Source organism: Pipistrellus hanaki (assembly GCF_964339955.1).
Source record: "Pipistrellus hanaki genome assembly, chromosome: 10".
Taxonomy (NCBI): domain Eukaryota; kingdom Metazoa; phylum Chordata; class Mammalia; order Chiroptera; family Vespertilionidae; genus Pipistrellus; species Pipistrellus hanaki.
This window is the reverse complement of record NC_140512.1, coordinates 55,930,836-55,949,420: the sequence shown is the minus strand read 5'-3', so window position 1 is coordinate 55,949,420 and position 18,585 is coordinate 55,930,836. Positions and strand designations below refer to the sequence as shown.

Genomic DNA, 18,585 nt, shown 5'->3' with positions numbered 1-18,585 from the left:
CTCACACACACACTCACACACACACCCACACACACACACTCACACACACACCCACACACACACACTCACACACACACACACACACACACACACACACTCACACACACACACACTCACACACACACACACACTCACACACACACACACACACACACACACTCACACACACACACACACACACACTCACACACACACACACACACACACACACACACTCACACTCACACACACACTCACACTCACACTCACACACACACACACACACTCACACTCACACACCCACACACACACACACACACACACACACACACACACACACTCACACACTCACACACACTCACACACACACACACACACTCACACACACACTCACACACACACTCACACACACACTGCCCAACCCACGACCCCCCGCCCCAAGCTTAGGCGGTCAGAGAGGGGCAGCTAAGACATCCTCCTCCCACAGTGAAGTGCTGAGAAGCCACATGGGACAACGGTGACCTCCCATGGCCCCATGCCTCCGCTTCCTCCCGAGTCCCAGAGCGCCCCCTGAAGCCCCTCCATCCAAGGTGGCTCTGCCGCCTCTCCACCACTCCGAGGCCTCGATGTGAGCTGAGGAGAGCCCCTGTGCCCTTGGGATGACCCTGACCTCCTGGACAGAATGGAATCCCCCTCTTTCCCATCTCACAGTGACAACCCTCCTGTCCCCGGGGTCTGAGCTGCAGGGATTTAAGGTAGAACTGGCTGAGAAGCACTCCGGACCCTGTGGTCACTACACCCCCATCAATGATGCCTCACGCACCTGCGTGGGACGCCTCCCTCTGGGGGCGTCACCATGGGCCCTGGGCTTCAACCAGGTCTGTTTGGGACGAGAGAGGACACTGAGGTGCACAGCAGGATCTCGTGGGAACAGGGTGGCCTCGGCCCACAAACGGGCTCAGCCATTCTGACTGCAGGAGTCCCCGGAGGACGGGGGTTTCCAGGTCAGACCTCCTCCTCTTTCTTTTCCTCCTCATCCAGATGTCTTGTGTTCTACAGCGAGCCCTCCAGACAGGCAGGAAGGACAGAGGCCTGCCCCTCTCCATGACAGAGCCCAGGAATGGGGAGGGAAGTGGTTTCAGTGAAAGGCTGAGCTAAGCAGATTTGAATCAGCCAAGTGCAGCTGGTGAGTGCGGAGCGGGTGCGGGTAATGAGGATGTGAAATGGAGGACATGACAGGGGAGGATCAATAGGACCAGGGATGACTGCACTGAGAGGCGGGCAGGGGTGAGGCAGCGACGGGGAGGGAGGGTGCTGAGTTGAGCTAGAAGCAGAACCCCATGGCAAAATGAGAAGCCCCCAGCACAGTTATTTACTAGTCAAGGGGACGGATGGCGAGAAACCCAGGCAACCATGAACTCCCAGGATCTGAGAGTTTAAACGAGAAAAAGACAAAGACTGGAACTTGTGAGCAGTTCTGAGAGTGTCAGGGCCTGCTCGAGTTGTGAGTCCAAGACCCAGAGCAGACTCTATGGAAAAGGGGCAGGAGTCTGGTTGCAAAGGACCGGGGAGAGGAAAGATACCAACCAGGAAGGAAAAGGAAGTAGTATTTAACAGAGAGCCAGGGCCTGGGACCCATGAGGGTGTATGCAGCTCACTAGGCCCCGGGCCATGGGAAGTGGTGGCAGCTGCACTTTGGGAGGAGTGGGGGCTGAGATCTAGAGACCATGTGACAGGACTGGCCAAGTGGGGGACTTCCAGGTCTGCCCCAAAAAGCTCTGAGGAGGCGGCAGTTAGTAAGAAAAGGGGAGGAAGCCCAGCTGGGGTGTCCTGGGCATTGATAAGAATAAAGCTGCCACATGTGTGTGTCAGAAACAGTGCACACTTTGTAGGAGCCAGAGTGGCCGAGATGAAAGGACCTCAGAGCCTCTCACCCCTTCTGCTCGGCCTGTACAACAACCCACCAGGCACCCACCACGTTTGTTACTTGAACACTTACTGTCTATCTCACTCCATAGAATGGAAGCTCCAGAAGGGCAAGGGTTTAGACAAAATAGACTTTTATTTTTGAAATTACAACTTATTCTTTATTGACGAGAGAGAGAGAGAGAGAGAGAGAGAGAGAGAGAGAGAGAGAGAGAGAGAGAGAGAGAGAAAAGTCAATTTGTTGTTCCACATGTATTTATGCATCCATTGGTTGAGTATTGTATATATATACTAGTGGCCTGGTGCATGAAATTCATGCATGGTGGGGGGTTCCCTCAGCCCAGCCTGCACCATCTCCAATAGGGAATCAGGCAACTGCAGCATCCCAGCACTGCCTGCAGGACTGGCTTCTGGTGTTCGTTTGGTCATTTTTATTGTTTCAGACCCTAGCTCTTTATCTACATAGATATATTTTTAAATTTATTTTAGAGCAAAAGGGAGAGTGAGAGAGAAACATTAATGATGAGAGAGCACCATTGATCAGTTGCCTCCTACCTGCCCCCCACTGGGGATTGAACCCACAACTCAGGCATGTGTGCTGACCAGAAATCGAACTGTGACCTCCTGGTTCACAGGTCAGCACTCACCTTGGTTGTTTCTTGTATGTGCCCTGACCAGGGACCAAACCTGCAACCTTGGCATACCGGGATGACATTCTAACCAACTGAGCTGCCCAGCCAGGCATGTCGAGGTTCTCACTGAGCATGTGCCGAATTTAGGCCTCCCAGCCAATCTGTGGCCGTGGTGGTACCATCCTCACTTCACAGGTGGGAAATGGGGGTTCCACGAGAGTCCATGGTTTGCTCAAGGTCACGCCATCCCAGAGTGGTGGAGCCAGGGTGCGACTCAGCCCTGTTGGGCTCCAGAGTTCAGTGTCCAGCCAACAGGTTCCAAGAAAAGGGGGGTATGTGAGGAACAGGAATCCGGAGAGCCAGGCCAGAGGGGGGGGGGGGGTCTCTTAGAAAGGAGGTTTTGGGGAAAGGCAGCTGCCCAGGTCTGCACTGAAGGTCGGAGTTGGGTGGGGTGTCTTGGTGTCTTGTCTAGCTGCCTGGTGGACGTTTGTCTTCTCTCCCTAACACTCGTACTGAGCTTCTTTCAGTTCCCTTTGGGGACACAGCCTCACCCTTCACACACACACACACACACACACACACACACACACGCACACTCTAGCTTCTACCAGAACCAGGCCTCTCCCCACATGCTCAGTGTGATACCCCAGCCCAGGAAGTTGGGGCGGGGGCCATCTCACCATTGGGAGGGAGGGACCTGGACACACATCTCTGCGGAGGCTCCGGAGGCTGCGGAGGCACAGCTCCCTGTTCCCCATGTGCCCCTGGGCGGAACTGGGAGTGATCGCATGGGGGCTGGTGTGGCCTCACTTCCCCTTTCCTTGTATTTCACTATAAAACAGCATCTGGAGGCGAGGGCCCTTCGATTTTAGGAAAGTTTGAGTGATGCTTCCTCCCCTGCCCCTCTTCCCTCTGCCATGTCTCTGGCCCAGAATGGTTCTTCACTCAGGTTCCCTTAGAGCACATGTGTCAAACACAAGGCCCGCGGGCCAAATCCAGCCCGCCAGGCCTTGCAATGTGGCCCGCACCGCGCTGTCATCACTGCACTCCGCTGTCAGTTTATGACATTGTCAGTTTATGACTGTTCAGTAAACCATTCGGCCCGCGATTTAGGCTGGATTTTAGATTTTGGCCCCTTCTCTGATTGAGTTCGACACCCTTACCTTAGAGCCTCACACCGGAGCTTTGAGCTCAGGAACATCATCCCCTTCACACACAGACGGCAGGATTCACAGGACCTGCTGGAGGTCACTTAGCTTGAGCACAACAGAGCTGGATAGAAGCTCCAGTGCTGTGCCCTTCCTCTACATGTAGCCCCTTCATGATTTTTTCTTTGTTTATTTATTTTTAAACCAGCAAATTCTCTGTGTTATTAAATATATATATATTTTATTGATTTTTTACAGAGAGGGAGAGAGAGGGATAGTTAGAAACATCAATGAGAGTCATCGATCAACTGCCTCTTGCACGCCCCCTACTGGGGATGTGTCCACAACCAAGGTACATGCCCTTGACAGGAATCAAACCTGGGACCTTTCAGTCCGTAGGCCGATGCTCTATCCACTGTGCCAAACCGGTTTCCGATCTTTGTTTATTTTTAAAAAAATGTTTCTAGTGATTTCAGAGAGAGGAAGGGGGAGGGATAAAGAGATAGAAACATCAATGATGAGAGAGAATCATCCATGAGCTGCCTCCTGCACGCCCCCTACTGGGAATTGAGCCTGCAGCACAGGTATGTGCCCTGACCAGGAATGGAACCTCCTGGTTCATGGGTCAGTGCTCAACCACTGAGCCACACCAGCCCCGCCCCTTCATGGTTCTTGATGAATTTCAGAGTTTCTAAGGGTGGGGACCTCACCTGTGAGGGAGGCATTTGACAATAAAAGAAGGTTCTTTTTGACTGTTTCCCCAGCTATTTTTTTTTTAGTCCAACAAATAGTATTTTCTATGAAGCATTATTGGCCTCCAGTGGAAAAGGTTCCCATTTGGTGAGGGACCACTTTCAATTAAATACCAGTTTCGTTTTTAAAATACAAAACAATCTACAGACTCACTTTTCTCCCATCCACACTTTAAATTTGAAAAATATGATGTAGTGAAATACTCAGCAGATACAAATAGTAAAATATTTATGTATAATTGCATTTCCATTTTATATCAGGGCTACAAGGAGTGGGGAGAAAGAAGAAGAGACAGAAGAGAAGAAAAAGACAACCCATAATAAGTGCTGACACAGATCTGTGTAAAGACCAGGAACAAAGGTTTTCCTAGAGGGAAGGAGAGGGGAGGGGAAGGTCAAAGTTCTAATTCATCAACTAAAACCCTATTCCTTAAAAACACAAGCACCAAACTTTAAAGGGCAAATTGTACTTTCTGGAACTTATATGTTTTATTTGCTGTCTAAAATTTAGTTGGTTAACTTGAAATTATTTATTTATTTATTTGTTTATTTATTTATTTATTTATTTATTTTGCCCTGCGTTGTGGCTCAGTGGTTGAGCATTGACCTATGAACCAGGAGGTCTCGGTTCCATTCCCATTGGGCACATGCCCAGGTTTCCGGCTCAGTCCCTGGTGGGGGGCATGCAGGAGGCAGACGATCAATAATTCTCTCTCATCATTGATGTTTCTCTCTCTCTGAAATCAATTTAAAAAGGGGGGGGGGACGAGAAAATGTTTTTCTTTTAAAAAATATTTTTATTGAAAATTACTGTAGAAAACAATGAAAGGGGGAGTGGTTCCTAAGCTGAGCTCAGTGGGAGGCACACATTAAAACCATGAAATGAAACCAGCCAGGACGAGCTCTGGAGCTCGGAACCCGACCCAGGAGAGAACGCTCTTCAGAGAAGCCGATGTCGAAACAAAATTTGAAGCGAAGACTGTTCCCTGAGAAGGAACCGGACATGTGAAGGCTGAGGCCCATTTGTGGAACCGAAAACCGTTCAGAAGGCAGATGGACGGCCGCGGCGGCGGTGAGTGGAGAGGGGAGAGGCTGACCCTGAGGCCGGAGGGGACCGGGGGAGCTGGGCAGGCGGGGGTGGGGTCTGGGAGTTGGAAAGGGGCAGAGCAGCCGGAGGAAGGCACGGCCAGGAGGAAGGGCCGGGGTCCCGCGCCAGCTGCGGGGGCTGAGGCCACCCTTGCCAGGGGTGCGGGCGGGGGGCGAGGGCCGGGCCTCCCTCCCGCCGCTCCGCAGCCGCCCCGGCCGTGGCGCGGCCGCTGGCCGAGTCTGCAAGGATCTCGGGCTCGGAGGGCGCGGGCGGGCAGCTCCCAGGCCCACCTAGAGGGTGGGGCGGGTGGGGCGGGGCTGGGTGGCCCGACGCCGCGATTCGGGACTGACTGCCGAGGAGCCCGGTGGTCGGTCGGGGCCGCCGCGCCCCTGAGGTCTCGGGGGCTCCGCCGGCCCGATGCGCAGGCCCGGCCGCGGTGGCCGGTCGGTGCGCGGCTGCAGGGCGGCTCCGCGGGGCGGGGCGCGGAGCTCGGGGCCCAGGGCGGGGGCGGCGATGCGGAAGTGCCGGGCGGCCGGGCGGGCGGCGGGAGGCGCTCCGGGCGCAGTGGGCCCCGCCGGCCGGTGCTCGGGGCAGCCACGCGGGCGCCCCGCGGACAGGTAGGCCCTCCGCCGGGCGGGAGGGGCTGGGGCTGCGCGCGGAGGGTCCGCGTCCGGCTCGCGGGCGCTCCGGCTCGGGGGGGCGCCTAGTGCAGGGCGCGCCCCGGGAGTCCAGGGCCCTCCGAGGTGCCTCCCGGTCCCGACCGGCACAGGGCGCCCCGCCCTGCAGCCTCTGTCCCGCAGGGGCCCGGAGCCGGCGGCCGGGAGGCGGGGCGGCAGAATCGGTCTCTCCCTCCCCTCCCATTCGCTCCGCCAGGGATGGATGGGCCGGCGCCTGGCCTTGACCCTGGAGGGACGAGCCCGGATGCCCCTTTCTGTGCTCTCTCTCGGGCAGGAGGATGGGCAGGAAGGGTTTATCCTCCCGGATCTTGGGACCATGACAGGCATTCGGGCAGAGAGCGGGGAGATGGTGTCAGGTGGAGGCTGAGAGCCTCGGGCTCCGTGCTTCTTGGACTCGTGTCTTTTCGTGCTTCCCTCGAACTGACAACCCAGCGACGAGGAGCCTCAAAGCGCAGGACAGAGGCCGGTGTGGTCGCGGTGCCGGCGCGGGGCTTTCCGGACCCGGAGCCGGTGGGGATGGGGGACTTTCCTGGCCTCGTGGGCGCCCGGAGCAGCGGCCTGAGACGGCCTGTGAGCCCACCACCCCGGGCAGCCCGGGCAGCCTGGGCACCCCAAACCAGCGCGCACCCCGCACGCGGGTCTGCCTGCCTCCCCGGCCCAGAGCGGGAAGGTGACCAGGAGCCCCAGGGTTCCTCGGGCCGTGGGAAGCCCCGGGTCCTGTGGGAGGGGCAGCTGGGCCAGAGGCAGAGCCCCCAGCCTCCCCAGAACTACTGGCCCGGGGCGCTAGGGCTCCCAACAAGCCCAGGGAGGCCCTGGGAAAACACCCAGCTTAGGGGTTTCCCCCTGCGCCTCGGCCTTCCCCCACCGAGCTGCTGGGAGGAGGCTGAGGCGTCTTCTCGCTGCACCAGCCCTTCCTCTCCCTCCCCTCCCACTTGTCTCATGGTGTGGTGGTCAGCTCACCTGGAGGCTTTAGGGTCTCCCTGGTGCAGGGGCCACCCCACTCCCCCTTCTTCCTGAGCTTGCGGTGGGGTTTGCAGAGAAATGGGAATCGAACTCGGGATGTGGGGCTGAGGTGCTTTCTCCCTGAGGGGTCCCTGGTGCCCACAGTGTTCCAGGCGCCTCATGGGGTGGCTCCTGGGCCTTCAGGGCCCTGGTGTGAGTTGTGGGGCCTCCCCCACCGCAGAGGGGCTCCTGGCTGCCCGGCTGGATGCTGCACTTTTGGGGCCTCCCTTGGGTCCTGAGCAGCCCACCCCGCTGTCCGCGTTTCCATGGAAGCTGACGCAGGCACTGCCATCTTGTCCCACTTTGCAGGCAGACCCCTGGCCAGCGCTGCCCTCTGAGGGGATGTCAAGTCCTGCCCCCAGCGTTGGGATGGACTTTCTGAGGGCTGCCCCGTAGCTTCTGGGGTTCCCTGGGAAGTCTGTGTCTATCTGGGGGGGATGAGGCACAGAGATTAAAATTCAGAACTCCTGGCATCAGGATGGGCCGAATGAGAGCTGAGCATGCCTCCTGCCGCAGGAGGAAGCGCCCTTGGGAAGCTGGCACGGAGCTGGGTCCTGGTGCACCGGCTGGTCCCTTGCAAGGGTCGCCCCAGCCCTCGCAGCTGGCGCGGGGACCCCGATACTTCCTCCTAGACGTGCCTTCCCCAGGCTACTCTGCCCCTTTCCAACTCCCAAACCCCACATCTGCACAGACCCTTCCTTGGTTCTGCCGGCTTCTGCTGGACTTCCTGAAGAGACTGTGCCTCTCGGACACGAGGCCGAGATCATTCCCAAACCTTTGCACTGAACGGCCGTGCTGGGCAGGGCCAGGAGTGAGACTCACCCCAACTTCCTCCTGGCCCCTTCTGCCCTCCCAGCGGCACCAACCCGGGCACAGCTGTGGGCCTTCCAGGTGTGGGGGTCTCCAGGGAAGACCGCCTTCCCTCGGTGGCAACAGAGCCTCCCTCTGTCCACCGTCACTTAACCAGAACTGCCTGCCACCGATGGCAGCCGCTCCTCTGTTCTAGGACCAAGACCTTGGCGGGAGGCGACCCAACGCTGTGAACCACACAATGTACAATGGCCACCAGCAGACCTGGGGGTGGGGTGGGGGCTGGGGTTGGCTATGGGGTAAGAGACTGAGGATTTGGTCCCGGGGACCCGCTGAGAATTTCTCTCCACATCCACCCCCCCAGCTCCCAGTGAGTCAAGTTTCCCAGCTGCCCGGCCTGGCCACTTTCATTTCCCCTGGTGCTGGGTGGAGGCTGGTACAGAAAGGGGAACTGAGCCACCGTCTCCCGAGGCCTGGGGGCAGGGCTGGAAGCTCCCCTCCCTCCCCTGCCCAGCCTGGAGCGGGGACCTGCTCTGAGGAGAGGCCTGCAGGTGGAGACCTCTTAGCAAGAGGTGGCACTGATCAGCTACAGCCCCGAAAGGTGCTGGTCGGGGAATTTCAGAAGAAACGGAGGCTCAGTGCTCCCAGGCCAGAGGGGACGTGGAACCACAGAGAGGAGTCAGCCTCCCACCCAGGCAGGCCAGGGAGCCTCCTCGGCTTGAGCACCCCCAGGCAGCAGCCCGGCCTCGACTGGATGGCTTTAGCTGTTGGAAAATTCTTCAACCTGAGGCTGTCCTGGTGTTGACTCAAACCCTAGTCCCTCTGTGCTTGGCGCTACCTCAGATATTAAGGGTAACTCTCATCCCCACCCACAGTGTTCACTGCACCAGCCCTGATATCCCATTCCCTTCAGTAATTCCTTCCCTGATTGGCCCCTGCCTCGGACCCTTGCCTCTGTCACAACCTCCCCCCACCCCTCCCACCTCAGCCCTGCAGCCTTCCTCTGGGTTCTTGGGGTCTGTCTGGTTTCCTCACTCGCTTAGATCAGAGGGGATGGGAGGCAGAGACTGGCCTGGGGAGGTGGCACTGGCTCCCAGTGGGCAGCTGTTATACCTTACCTCTGTAGTCCCCATGGCTCTGGGCAGCACAGGTCTGGAAAGCGTTTGGTGCTTACCAATTGCTGGAAGAATGCATGGCTCAGAGGGTCTAGGAAGTTGATGGCTTTACAAGGATAGGACCTAAGTCTGGTGATGCAGGAGGTAGACTGAGTGTGCTGATGGGACTTCGCTCAGGAAGTCCATGTTGAGGAAGCTAGATCCCGGAGGGAACTGAGGGAGAAAGGAAGCTCTGGGGACTGGGTGTGGAACCCGTCCCTCCATTCTCAGGCCTACCTAGTTCTTAGGCCAGGTTTCCTAGAAGGCAGTTTGCTGGAAGCTAACTCCAGCATGTCATAATAAGTGCAAGAAGTCCTCAAAAGGTTGGTGGGCTTCTATATCCAGCAGGGCTGAAGATACGTATTATTGCCTGTTGGAGTAGCAGAAAGTATGTCCCCAAATCTGACAACCTGCATATATTACTGCTGGCTCCTGGGACAGCCAGGGCAGTTCCTCCAGCCTGATAATGCCTACTGTATACCAAGCCTTGCTTTGGATATGTAGATCTGCTTTGCTTTCGGGCAATTTGTGTTAATAAAAAGCTAGGGGTCCAGGGATTCGGGGAACTTGGTTGCTATAGCTCAGTCTCCTCTGGCTCCCCAAAATGCCTTCCAATTTTATATTTCTAGTCTCTTTACTAATTTACATGCAGCCCCTTCTCCAGATTCCCGAACCCTTTTAGATGCTGAGAAAGACCCTGGCAGCAGTTTAGTGAGGGAGGAGGGAAGGGAGGGGGCAGGGTGGGGTGGGCAGAATGCTAAGCAGGGATGTGGAATCAGCTGGAGGCTGGCTGCAGCCTGCCCCTGGGCCCTGGGGTGCGCACACAGGAGCACCAGCTTGCTCCTCCTGAAGCCTTTGTCCCTGTGTGTCCATCACTCACTGCCCACGGCTGTCTCCCGAGGGGAGGAGTGGGCCTGGCCTGGAGTGAGCCAAGGAGGGCAGCTTTCGAGATGAACAGCTCTGAGCCTCTTGCTGTGCCAGCCTCCTGGCTGCTGGGGAAGCGATGCCCTAGCTGGTAGAGGGCGTCTGGGTGGGACATCCATTACAGTGCAACCCCCTCCTTCCCTTCCCCCCGAACACAGCACAGGTGCAGGGACCCTGTGCCGGAAAGCTGATGGCTGGAAAGGGAACCGGCTTTGAGCACCTGGATGGACTGGAGAGACTCCAGCCCCCAGTGCTGGGAGGAAGAGACAGTCCTAACACCATGGCCGGGCCCCTGGAGCATCCCCCGCCCAGCCCCCTGCCAGAGGAGTGGTTAGCGTAGGGCAGACCTCTGATGCGCCCTCTGTCTTCTCCTGCAGACGCCTTTGCCATGAACCAGCCTGCCCTCGGGGTCCCGCCTCCACCCCGCCGTGTGCGGCTGAAGCCCTGGCTGGTGGCCCAGGTGAACAGTTGCCAGTACCCAGGGCTCCAATGGGTGAACGGCGAAAGGAAATTCTTCTCCATCCCCTGGCGCCATGCCACTCGGCACGGCCCCAGCCAGGACGGAGATAACACCATCTTCAAGGTGAGCCCTGGGCCTCTGAGGAAGCCCATCCCCCAGAAGAGGACCCTATCCCCACTCACACTGGCCTCTCAGCCAGCTGTCTTGCTGCAGGTGACCCGGGGCCTGGACTAAGGGGACACAGGGGACCTGATCCCCAGGGCAAGGGGGCACTGATGGGCCCCCAGAAGACCTTCCTCCTCCTCCTCCCCTTTGTCCTTGTCTCGTTCTCATTGCACATGCGTACACAGGCAGGGTGCTTGTCTGGGGTACACATACCCGGAGACAGCAGGCAGCGGTGTAATTTTAACACCCTGAGGTGACTGCTGGGCCTATGTTTTTGCTTGCCTTTTGTTTTCTGCACAAATGCATCTATGAAATGCAAATGTGGAACCAAACTATATGTTGTTTTGTAACCTGCACTTTTTCACTCAACATCAGTGGCTGCTGCAGGTTCCACTGGAGGGGTCCAGCACAGGTTAGCCACCCAGTCCCAGTTTTTGGACACTTCAGGTTGCTTTTAGTGCTTCAGCGTTGAAGACTACTTTGCCAGCTACATGCTCTAAACTCTTACCCGTTGCACATCTTAACCAGTTGGGGTTAGTTCCTAGAGTTAAACATTGCTGGGACAAAGAGAATGTTTATTTTTAAAGCTGGAAATATATTCTTTAGTTCTTGCACTTGATATTTACCTTGTCAAGGTTATTTTTTTTGAATCTCAGGCCAAGTGTATCAGCAATTCTGGGTGGAAGGCCTGGGAACATTTTTATTTTTTAAGATTTTTAAAAATTGATTTTGAGAGAGAGAGAGAGAGAGAGAGAGAGGGAGAGGGAGAGGGAGAGGGAGAGGGAGAGGGAGAGGGAGAGGGAGAGGGAGAGGGAGAGGGAGAGGGAGAGGGAGAGGGAGAGAGAAACATCGATGTGAGATGAAAACATTAGGATCAGTTGCTTCATGCATGCTCCCTACCAAGGATCCAGCCCTCAACCTGGGCCTGTGCCCTGAAGGGAAATGAGACCTTTTGGTGCAATGGGTAATGTCCAACCAACAAAGCTACATTTACTTTTCAAATCCATTTCCTATTTTTGAATAGTGTAAAATGGTTTACAGTGAAAAGTCTCCCTCCCACCCATCCCAGCCACCCACTCCCTTCCTAGAGGCAGTTAGTATCAGTTTCTTGTTTATCCTTCCTGAGATATTTTTGTGCATATACAACAACAACAACAAAATACGTCCTTATTCTTCCCCCAACTTTTGCAAAATGATAGAGGTACATGCATACTCTCCTGCACCTCATGTTTCTTGGAGATCACAACATGTCAGTACATCAAAAGCTTCCTCCTTTTCCCCCTTGCTTTCCAGTCTTCCATAGTTAATTTAACCAGTCCCCATTGATGGGCATTTAGGTTATTTTGGGTCTTTCACTTTTACAAAGTGTTGCAATGAATAACCTTGAATGTGCAGAATTTTGTGTGGACGCTTCTGTATCTGTAGGAATGGTTGGATTAAAGGGTAGAAACATTTGTAATCCTGATATCAACCAAACTGCTCTCCAGAATAATGATACCCACAATTCAGGTGTACAGAGCCTATCCAAGCACAGACACAGTCAGTTCGGAGAGCTTTACGGGCCCTAGGGTTTTCACGGCCACCCTGCGGAGTAGGCACTACAATGGGGAGACCAAAGCAAAGAAAGACAAAATGGCATGCCCCTGGCATACAATGGTGGTGGCAGTTTCTGGATCCCACACCCACACCCAGGCCCCATGCTCTCGTCCACCACGTGACACCATCCTCCCTGGAGACTGTGCGTGCCACCCTCCAGGAGCAGTGAACGTAACGCCTTTCAAAGCACCTGGCGTCCCAGCTCCCACCTTGCAGACCACAACTCCATCAGCCAGCAGGGTCAGCTTTGGTGAGAGGTGAGGCTCTCTGTCATTGCCTGTCTTCCTGCCGCAGGCCTGGGCCACGGAGACGGGGAAGTACACGGAGGGGGTGGACGAGGCCGACCCGGCCAAGTGGAAGGCCAACCTGCGCTGCGCCCTGAACAAGAGCCGTGACTTCCGCCTCATCTATGACGGGCCCCGGGACATGCCGCCTCAGCCCTACAAGATCTACGAGGTCTGCTCCAGCGGCCCCACGCCTGCAGGTATGGTGCCGGCCCCGTGCGGGCCGCCTCAGAGCCCGTGCACGAAAGCCCAGGCCTTCCATGCTGCAGGGGTCAGGCACACGCTGCTAGGTCATCACACCCAGGCCTTCCAGGAGTCACCCGGATGGGCCTTTGTGTCCTTCCTCAGCCAGCCCTTGTTCTTGGCTCTCGGTGGCCCAGGAGCTGAGTGCCATGGGGTCAGGAGGTCCCTACTGATTCCTGAAGGCTCTGCGGCCCTTCACCTCACTGGGCAGCTCTGGGCATGAGAGAAGCCACAGCAGGAGCTGCCACATGAGGCCCCGTGGCCTTCCTTCTCCTCCCCCACGGACTCCCTTCCTGTCTTGCTTTGCTCTCCCGTCTGCAGAGTCACAGCCCAGTGAGGATTACATTTGTGGTCCAGGAGAGGAGGAGGAGGAAGAGGAAGATGAAGAGGTGAGCAGGTCATTCTCCCAGGGTCTGCCTGCCCTGCCAGGGAGCGCCTGGTGGGGGCGATCTCGGTTCTCCTCTGCTCTCCTCTGCGCCCAGTCCCAGCAGCCCTGATCCTCTGGGAGCCTGCTCTTCCTGCAGCTCCACTCTGAGTTTCTCCCTGGGATCTGAGCATAGAAACAGAGTCACCACCTTAACGCCCTGGGCTTTGTTCGCTGACTGACCCTCACGCCAGGTGGCAGGTCGGGTGTGGCAGCTGCTGCGCCTGTTCAGGAGGCAGGTGGGGGAACAGGCCGAGGACTCACCGCCTGCCCGGGGCAGCAGCGCTGGGGCGGGGGGCGGGGCCTGGCCTCCGCTGAGCTGAAGCCTGGGGAGAGGCCTCTGGTTCTCCTGCGTTAGTGCCTCGGCATCAGATGGATGTAATAACGCGTTCTCCCGTGTCTCTCTGGCCTCTGCCCTCCTCCTCTGCCGTGTCTTCACCTCAGCTCCAGAGGATGTTACCGAGCCTGAGCCTCACAGGTGGGGCCGGGAGGGGTGTGGTTGGGGGCCTAGAATAAGGAGAAGGTGCAGGTACCCTCGGTACCTGGGAGGGGCTGAGGGTGGGGGGTGGTGGTGGTGGGGGTGGGGGGAAGGCCCAGGCTGGGAATAGTAGGCCTGGGAGGCAGTTCCTAGAATTGGCATTAGAGCTCTGTCCCCCCCATCCCACCCGCTGCAGAAGCAGTGCAGCCTGGCCCCTCCATGGCACCCTATTCTTTACCCAAAGAAGATGCCAAGTGGCCACCCACTCTCCAGCCGCCTGTGGTGCTGGGCCCCCCTGCTCCAGACCCCGGCCTCCTGGTCCCCGCCCCTGCCCCTGCCGACCCCACTGCCCTCGGAGAGCTCCTCCCGGAGGTCCTGCCCAGCCTGCAGCCTGGGCCCCTGGCCGCCAGCCTGCCGCCCGCAGGCGAGCAACTCCTGCCCGACCTGCTCATCAGTCCCCACATGCTGCCTCGTAAGAACCCAGGGCTGGTGGGCTGGGCTGGGCTGGTAAAGCGGTGCTGGGGGTTGGCTTGCCAAGAGGTTGGAGGATGGTGAAGAAAGAAATAAAGATGACCATGCCAGCCCTTCCTTGGGGGCTTGGGGGGAAGGGGTAAGTGCACTAGCAGCTGAGCAGAGAAAGCCAGAGAACAGCGGCAGAATGGGGGTGGGGAGGGCGGGGCTCACAGGCGGGCGGCCCCGCCCCTCTGCCCGCAGTGACGGACCTGGAGATCAAGTTCCAGTACCGGGGGCGGCCGCCCCGCGCCCTCACCATCAGCAACCCGCACGGCTGCCGGCTCTTCTACAGCCAGCTGCAGGCCACGCAGGACCAGGTGGAGCTCTTCGGCCCCGTGAGCCTGGAGCAAGTCCGCTTCCCCAGCCCCGAGGACATCCCCAGCGACAAGCAGCGCTTCTACACCAACCAGCTGCTGGACTTCCTGGACCGCGGGCTCATCCTCCAGCTGCAGGGCCAGGACCTGTACGCCATCCGCCTGTGCCAGTGCAAGGTGTTCTGGAGCGGGCCCTGCGCCTCGGCCCACGGCTCGCACCCCAACCCCATCCAGCGGGAGGTCAGGACCAAGCTTTTCAGCCTGGAGCATTTTCTCAACGGTGAGCCCCGCCCCGCCCCCCCCCCCCCCATCCCCTTCGTGTTCCTCCCAGCCTCCTCCCATCCGGGGGCGGGTTCTCGCCTCTGACTCAGGGTCTCCTTCTTACCCCAGAGCTCATCATGTTCCAGAAGGGTCAGACCAACACCCCGCCTCCATTTGAAATCTTCTTCTGCTTTGGGGAGGAGTGGCCTGACCGCAAACCCCGAGAGAAGAAGCTCATCACTGTGCAGGTATGCCATCCTCCCCAGCCCCCACCTCTGAGCTGGCCTGAATCCTGGGGAATCCTGAGACAAGCCCTCCCCACACCGTGGGGGCTCAGGGAAACCAGAGGCCATCAAGGCCCAGGGCTGCTCGAAGTAAAATCTGGTGCCCCTCCTTCCTGGTGGCTGCAGTCCACCCCCCACCCCCTGGGGGTTGCGCTGGTGCACAGCTAGGTTTGACAGCCTTGCTGGGGTCTCCCTGTTCTCTCTGCTGCCCAGGTGGTGCCCGTGGCGGCTAGATTACTGCTGGAGATGTTCTCAGGGGAGCTTTCCTGGTCAGCCGACAGCATCCGGCTGCAGATCTCAAACCCAGACCTCAAAGACCACATGGTGGAACAGTTCAAGGAGCTCCATAACATCTGGCAGTCCCAGCAGCAGCTGCAGCCTGTGGCCCAGGCCCCTCCTGCGGGCCACGAGCCCTGGCCCATGCACCCGGTTGGCATGCAATGAGGCTGCAGACAGTGACTGAGACAGGCTTCCTGGAGGCTCTGTGGACTGACCTGGAGGTGTGACAGCCCCAGTGGGCACCTGCCTGGCTGCAGGGTCCTGTCTCCGGCTCTCCTGGAGGTGGATTTGGGCCAAGAAGGAGAGGGAAGAGAGGCCTGAGTTCCAGGTTCTCCCTGTAGAAGCTGAGGGAAGCCAGAAGCCAGTTTTGCTTCGGGGCTCTGCTTCTGGACACGCCTCTCTGCTAGCTCTGGTTGCTGGCTCTGGAGGGATTCAGCCATCAACACCCGTGAGCAGAGAGGGACCTCCCCGACGGGGAGCCTAATTGTAAGAGGAAATTGCTCCAGAGTGCCCCCATTTCCTCTGACAGAAAGCCTCACGCTCTCTGCCAAGTCTCCCCTGGCAGGGCCTCCGCAGGGCATGGGCCTGACTTGGGGGTTCCCTAGTTTGAGCCCTGCTTCCTGATCTTTCTCCTCCCTGAGACAGATATGAGCACTTAGGTATTACACCAGATACTTAAGGCTGGCAGCTACCTCCTTTCTTGAGAGTCCAAGAACCTGGGGTAGAAAGTGGAATTTATGTATTTTTGGATTAATAAATGTTAAAAACAGACTCGGCTATTCTTTGCTTTTTCCAGTTCCACTTGCTTCCATGCTGTTCTGACAGATCCTCTTTCTGCTGCCAGCTGGCCCTCTTTCCCCAAGCTCCTGCCCTCTGTCTCCGGGCTGCTGACACTGGGAGGGCCTGCCTTCCAGGTGGATGAGTCAGCGGGCCTCCATAGACACTCCCTGGCTGGCCGCTGTCCAGGAGGAAGCTGCTGGCTAGGCAGGGGTGTGGATTGTTAACTGTGTGCAGAATTTAAAATCCTGCCCAGTCATTTTCCCCATAAGAAATGGTGAAAAAAAGGCTGGTAATACAACTACACACAGGACCATTACATCATCCTCATGTATATTCATACACAATTAAATATATTAGGACAATGCACGCAATTGGTAGCTCAGGTTTGAATCTGGCTCATAGATGTAATTTTCTGGCCTGAACAATTTTGTTGTTTATCTTTTTTCTGTGAAAGATTTTAAACATCTGTGAAAGTAGGGAGAATGGTATGAAATCCTCATGTAGTAGCTTCAACAATGATCGATTCATAGGCTTTCTTGCCTAAACTCCCATCCACACCTGTTGAGATTATTTTGAGGCAATTGCTACACATAACATCTGGAGTGTAAATAGAATATATTTCTAAAAGACAAGGATGTTCTAAAAAAACAAAAATATAACTGACAAAGTTAATTTCTTACCAAATAACTGTTGTTTAAAATGTAAGATTCTATTCCCTTGTAATTTGGGGAAGAAACTTCAGTGTTTGTTCTGCATTTTGCTTTTGCCTCGATGCTGCTGACTGCATCTCTGTCACATTGCTAACAATTTTGTCTCCTGTACTGGTATTTCCTGTGAATTGGTACTTTGGCCTAGATTCTGGAGACTCAACTAGACATAGATTTTTGTTCTGACTTTCTATTAGTGGGTATTTGTTTCCATCTTTAGTTATTATCATGCTACAGTTAATAGGCTTCTATATACTTACATCTTTTCATATTTTGCCAGTATATCTTTCAGACGGAGCCCCAGAAATGGAATTTCTGGGCCAAAGTGTAAATGGATATGATTTTGCCAGATATTGGCAAAATCCTGATCAATCTATCAGTGTGCCTATTTTCCCAGTCTGACCAAACAGACTCTGTTGCCTTTTTGGGTTTTTGCCAACCTGACAAGTGAGAAATAGTATCTCAGTGCCACTTCCTGATAAGAGCATGGCTGAGTTGAGCATCTATATATGGTTACATGGTCTGTACAGACTTTTGTCCCCTTTTCTCTCTCTCTCTCTCTTTAAGACCTCTATTGTTGAGAGTATTACAGATGTCCCTCTTTTTTCCTCCCATTGCCCCTTTCCACCTGATTCCTGACCCACCCCTTCACCACCCTATTGTCTGTGTCCATGGGTAATGCATATATGCATACAAGATCTTCGGTTACTCTCTTTCTGTCCCCCAACCCCCTTCTCTCTGAGATTTGTCAGTCTGTTCCATGTTTCCATGCCTCTGATCCTATTTTATTCACTAGTTTATTTTGTCCATTAGATTTCTTGTTCACTTATTTTTATTTTTTTAAATATATTTTATTGATTTTTATACAGAGAGGAAGGGAGAGAGTTAGAAACATCGATGAGAGAGAATCATCCATCAGCTGCCTCCTGCACACCACCTACTGGGGATATGCCCACAACCAAGGTACATGCCCTTGACCAGAATCAAACCCGGGACCCTTCAGTCCCCAAGCTGACGCTCTATCCATTGAGCCAAACCGTTCCCAGCTTATTTTTATTTTTAGATTCAATTGTTGACAGATATGTATTTATTGCCATTTTATTGTTTATATTTTTTATAATTTCTTCTTCCCTTTTTTTAAATTTTTTTTCTTCTTACCTTCTTAAAGAATAACCTTCAACATTTCATGTAATACTGGTTTGGTGGTGATGAACTCCTTTAGCTTTTTCTTGTCTGTGAACCTATCTGACCTTTAATTCTATACCTTAGGCTTTTTTTCAGCTCCTCTGATTTTCCTTCTGGTTTTCTTTTTCCTTCTTGTTGTAGAATTTTCAGTCAGTCGACTACCTGTAGCTCTGGGCGATGTCCACTCTACATTTTAGTTGTATTCCATTGAAATTGTTGTGTGCTGCTGCGGTTAGGTATCTACCCGAGCAGCCATCTTGGATTCTCTTGACCTTTAATTCTAAATGAGAGCTTTTCTGGGTAGATTAATCTTGATTGTAGGTCTTCACTATTCATCACTTTGAATATTTCTTTCCATTCCCTTCTGGCCTGCCAAGTTTTTGTTGAGAAATTAGCTGACAGTCACATGGGTGCTCCCTTGTAGGTAACTAACTGCTTTTCTCTCACTACTTTTAAGATTCTTTGTCTTTAACCCTTGGCATTTTAATTATGATGTGTAGTGGTGCGGGCCTCTTTGGCTC

At 55.3% G+C, this 18,585-nt stretch overlaps 1 protein-coding gene across 5 annotated transcripts; it reads left to right on the top strand.

Annotated features, from left to right (window-relative positions):
• The first annotated feature begins 5,293 nt into the window (after positions 1 to 5,293).
• On the top strand, positions 5,294 to 16,163 carry IRF5 (interferon regulatory factor 5). Of its 5 annotated transcripts, none has more exons than XM_084897644.1 (9): positions 5,294 to 5,509; positions 10,469 to 10,674; positions 12,607 to 12,796; positions 13,161 to 13,228; positions 13,708 to 13,741; positions 13,938 to 14,213; positions 14,456 to 14,848; positions 14,959 to 15,077; positions 15,327 to 16,163. In XM_084897644.1, the coding sequence occupies exons 1-9, from the start codon at positions 5,491 to 5,493 to the stop codon at positions 15,555 to 15,557; spliced, it is 1,536 nt and encodes a 511-aa protein (XP_084753770.1). In that variant the 5' UTR covers positions 5,294 to 5,490; the 3' UTR covers positions 15,558 to 16,163. The 5 variants fall into 5 exon arrangements, with proteins under 5 accessions (XP_084753770.1, XP_084753771.1, XP_084753772.1 ...); XM_084897645.1 differs by lacking the exon at positions 5,294 to 5,509 and adding an exon at positions 6,026 to 6,141; XM_084897646.1 differs by lacking the exon at positions 5,294 to 5,509 and adding an exon at positions 6,206 to 6,711.
• Positions 16,164 to 18,585: the final 2,422 nt, after the last annotated feature.

Coding starts and splice junctions, on each gene's coding strand:
- IRF5 (XM_084897644.1), top strand. Junction 14,214..14,455: donor CAGTCCCCACATGCTGCCTC/GTAAGAACCCAG, acceptor CTCTGCCCGCAG/TGACGGACCTGGAGATCAAG. Junction 15,078..15,326: donor AGAAGCTCATCACTGTGCAG/GTATGCCATCCT, acceptor TCTGCTGCCCAG/GTGGTGCCCGTGGCGGCTAG.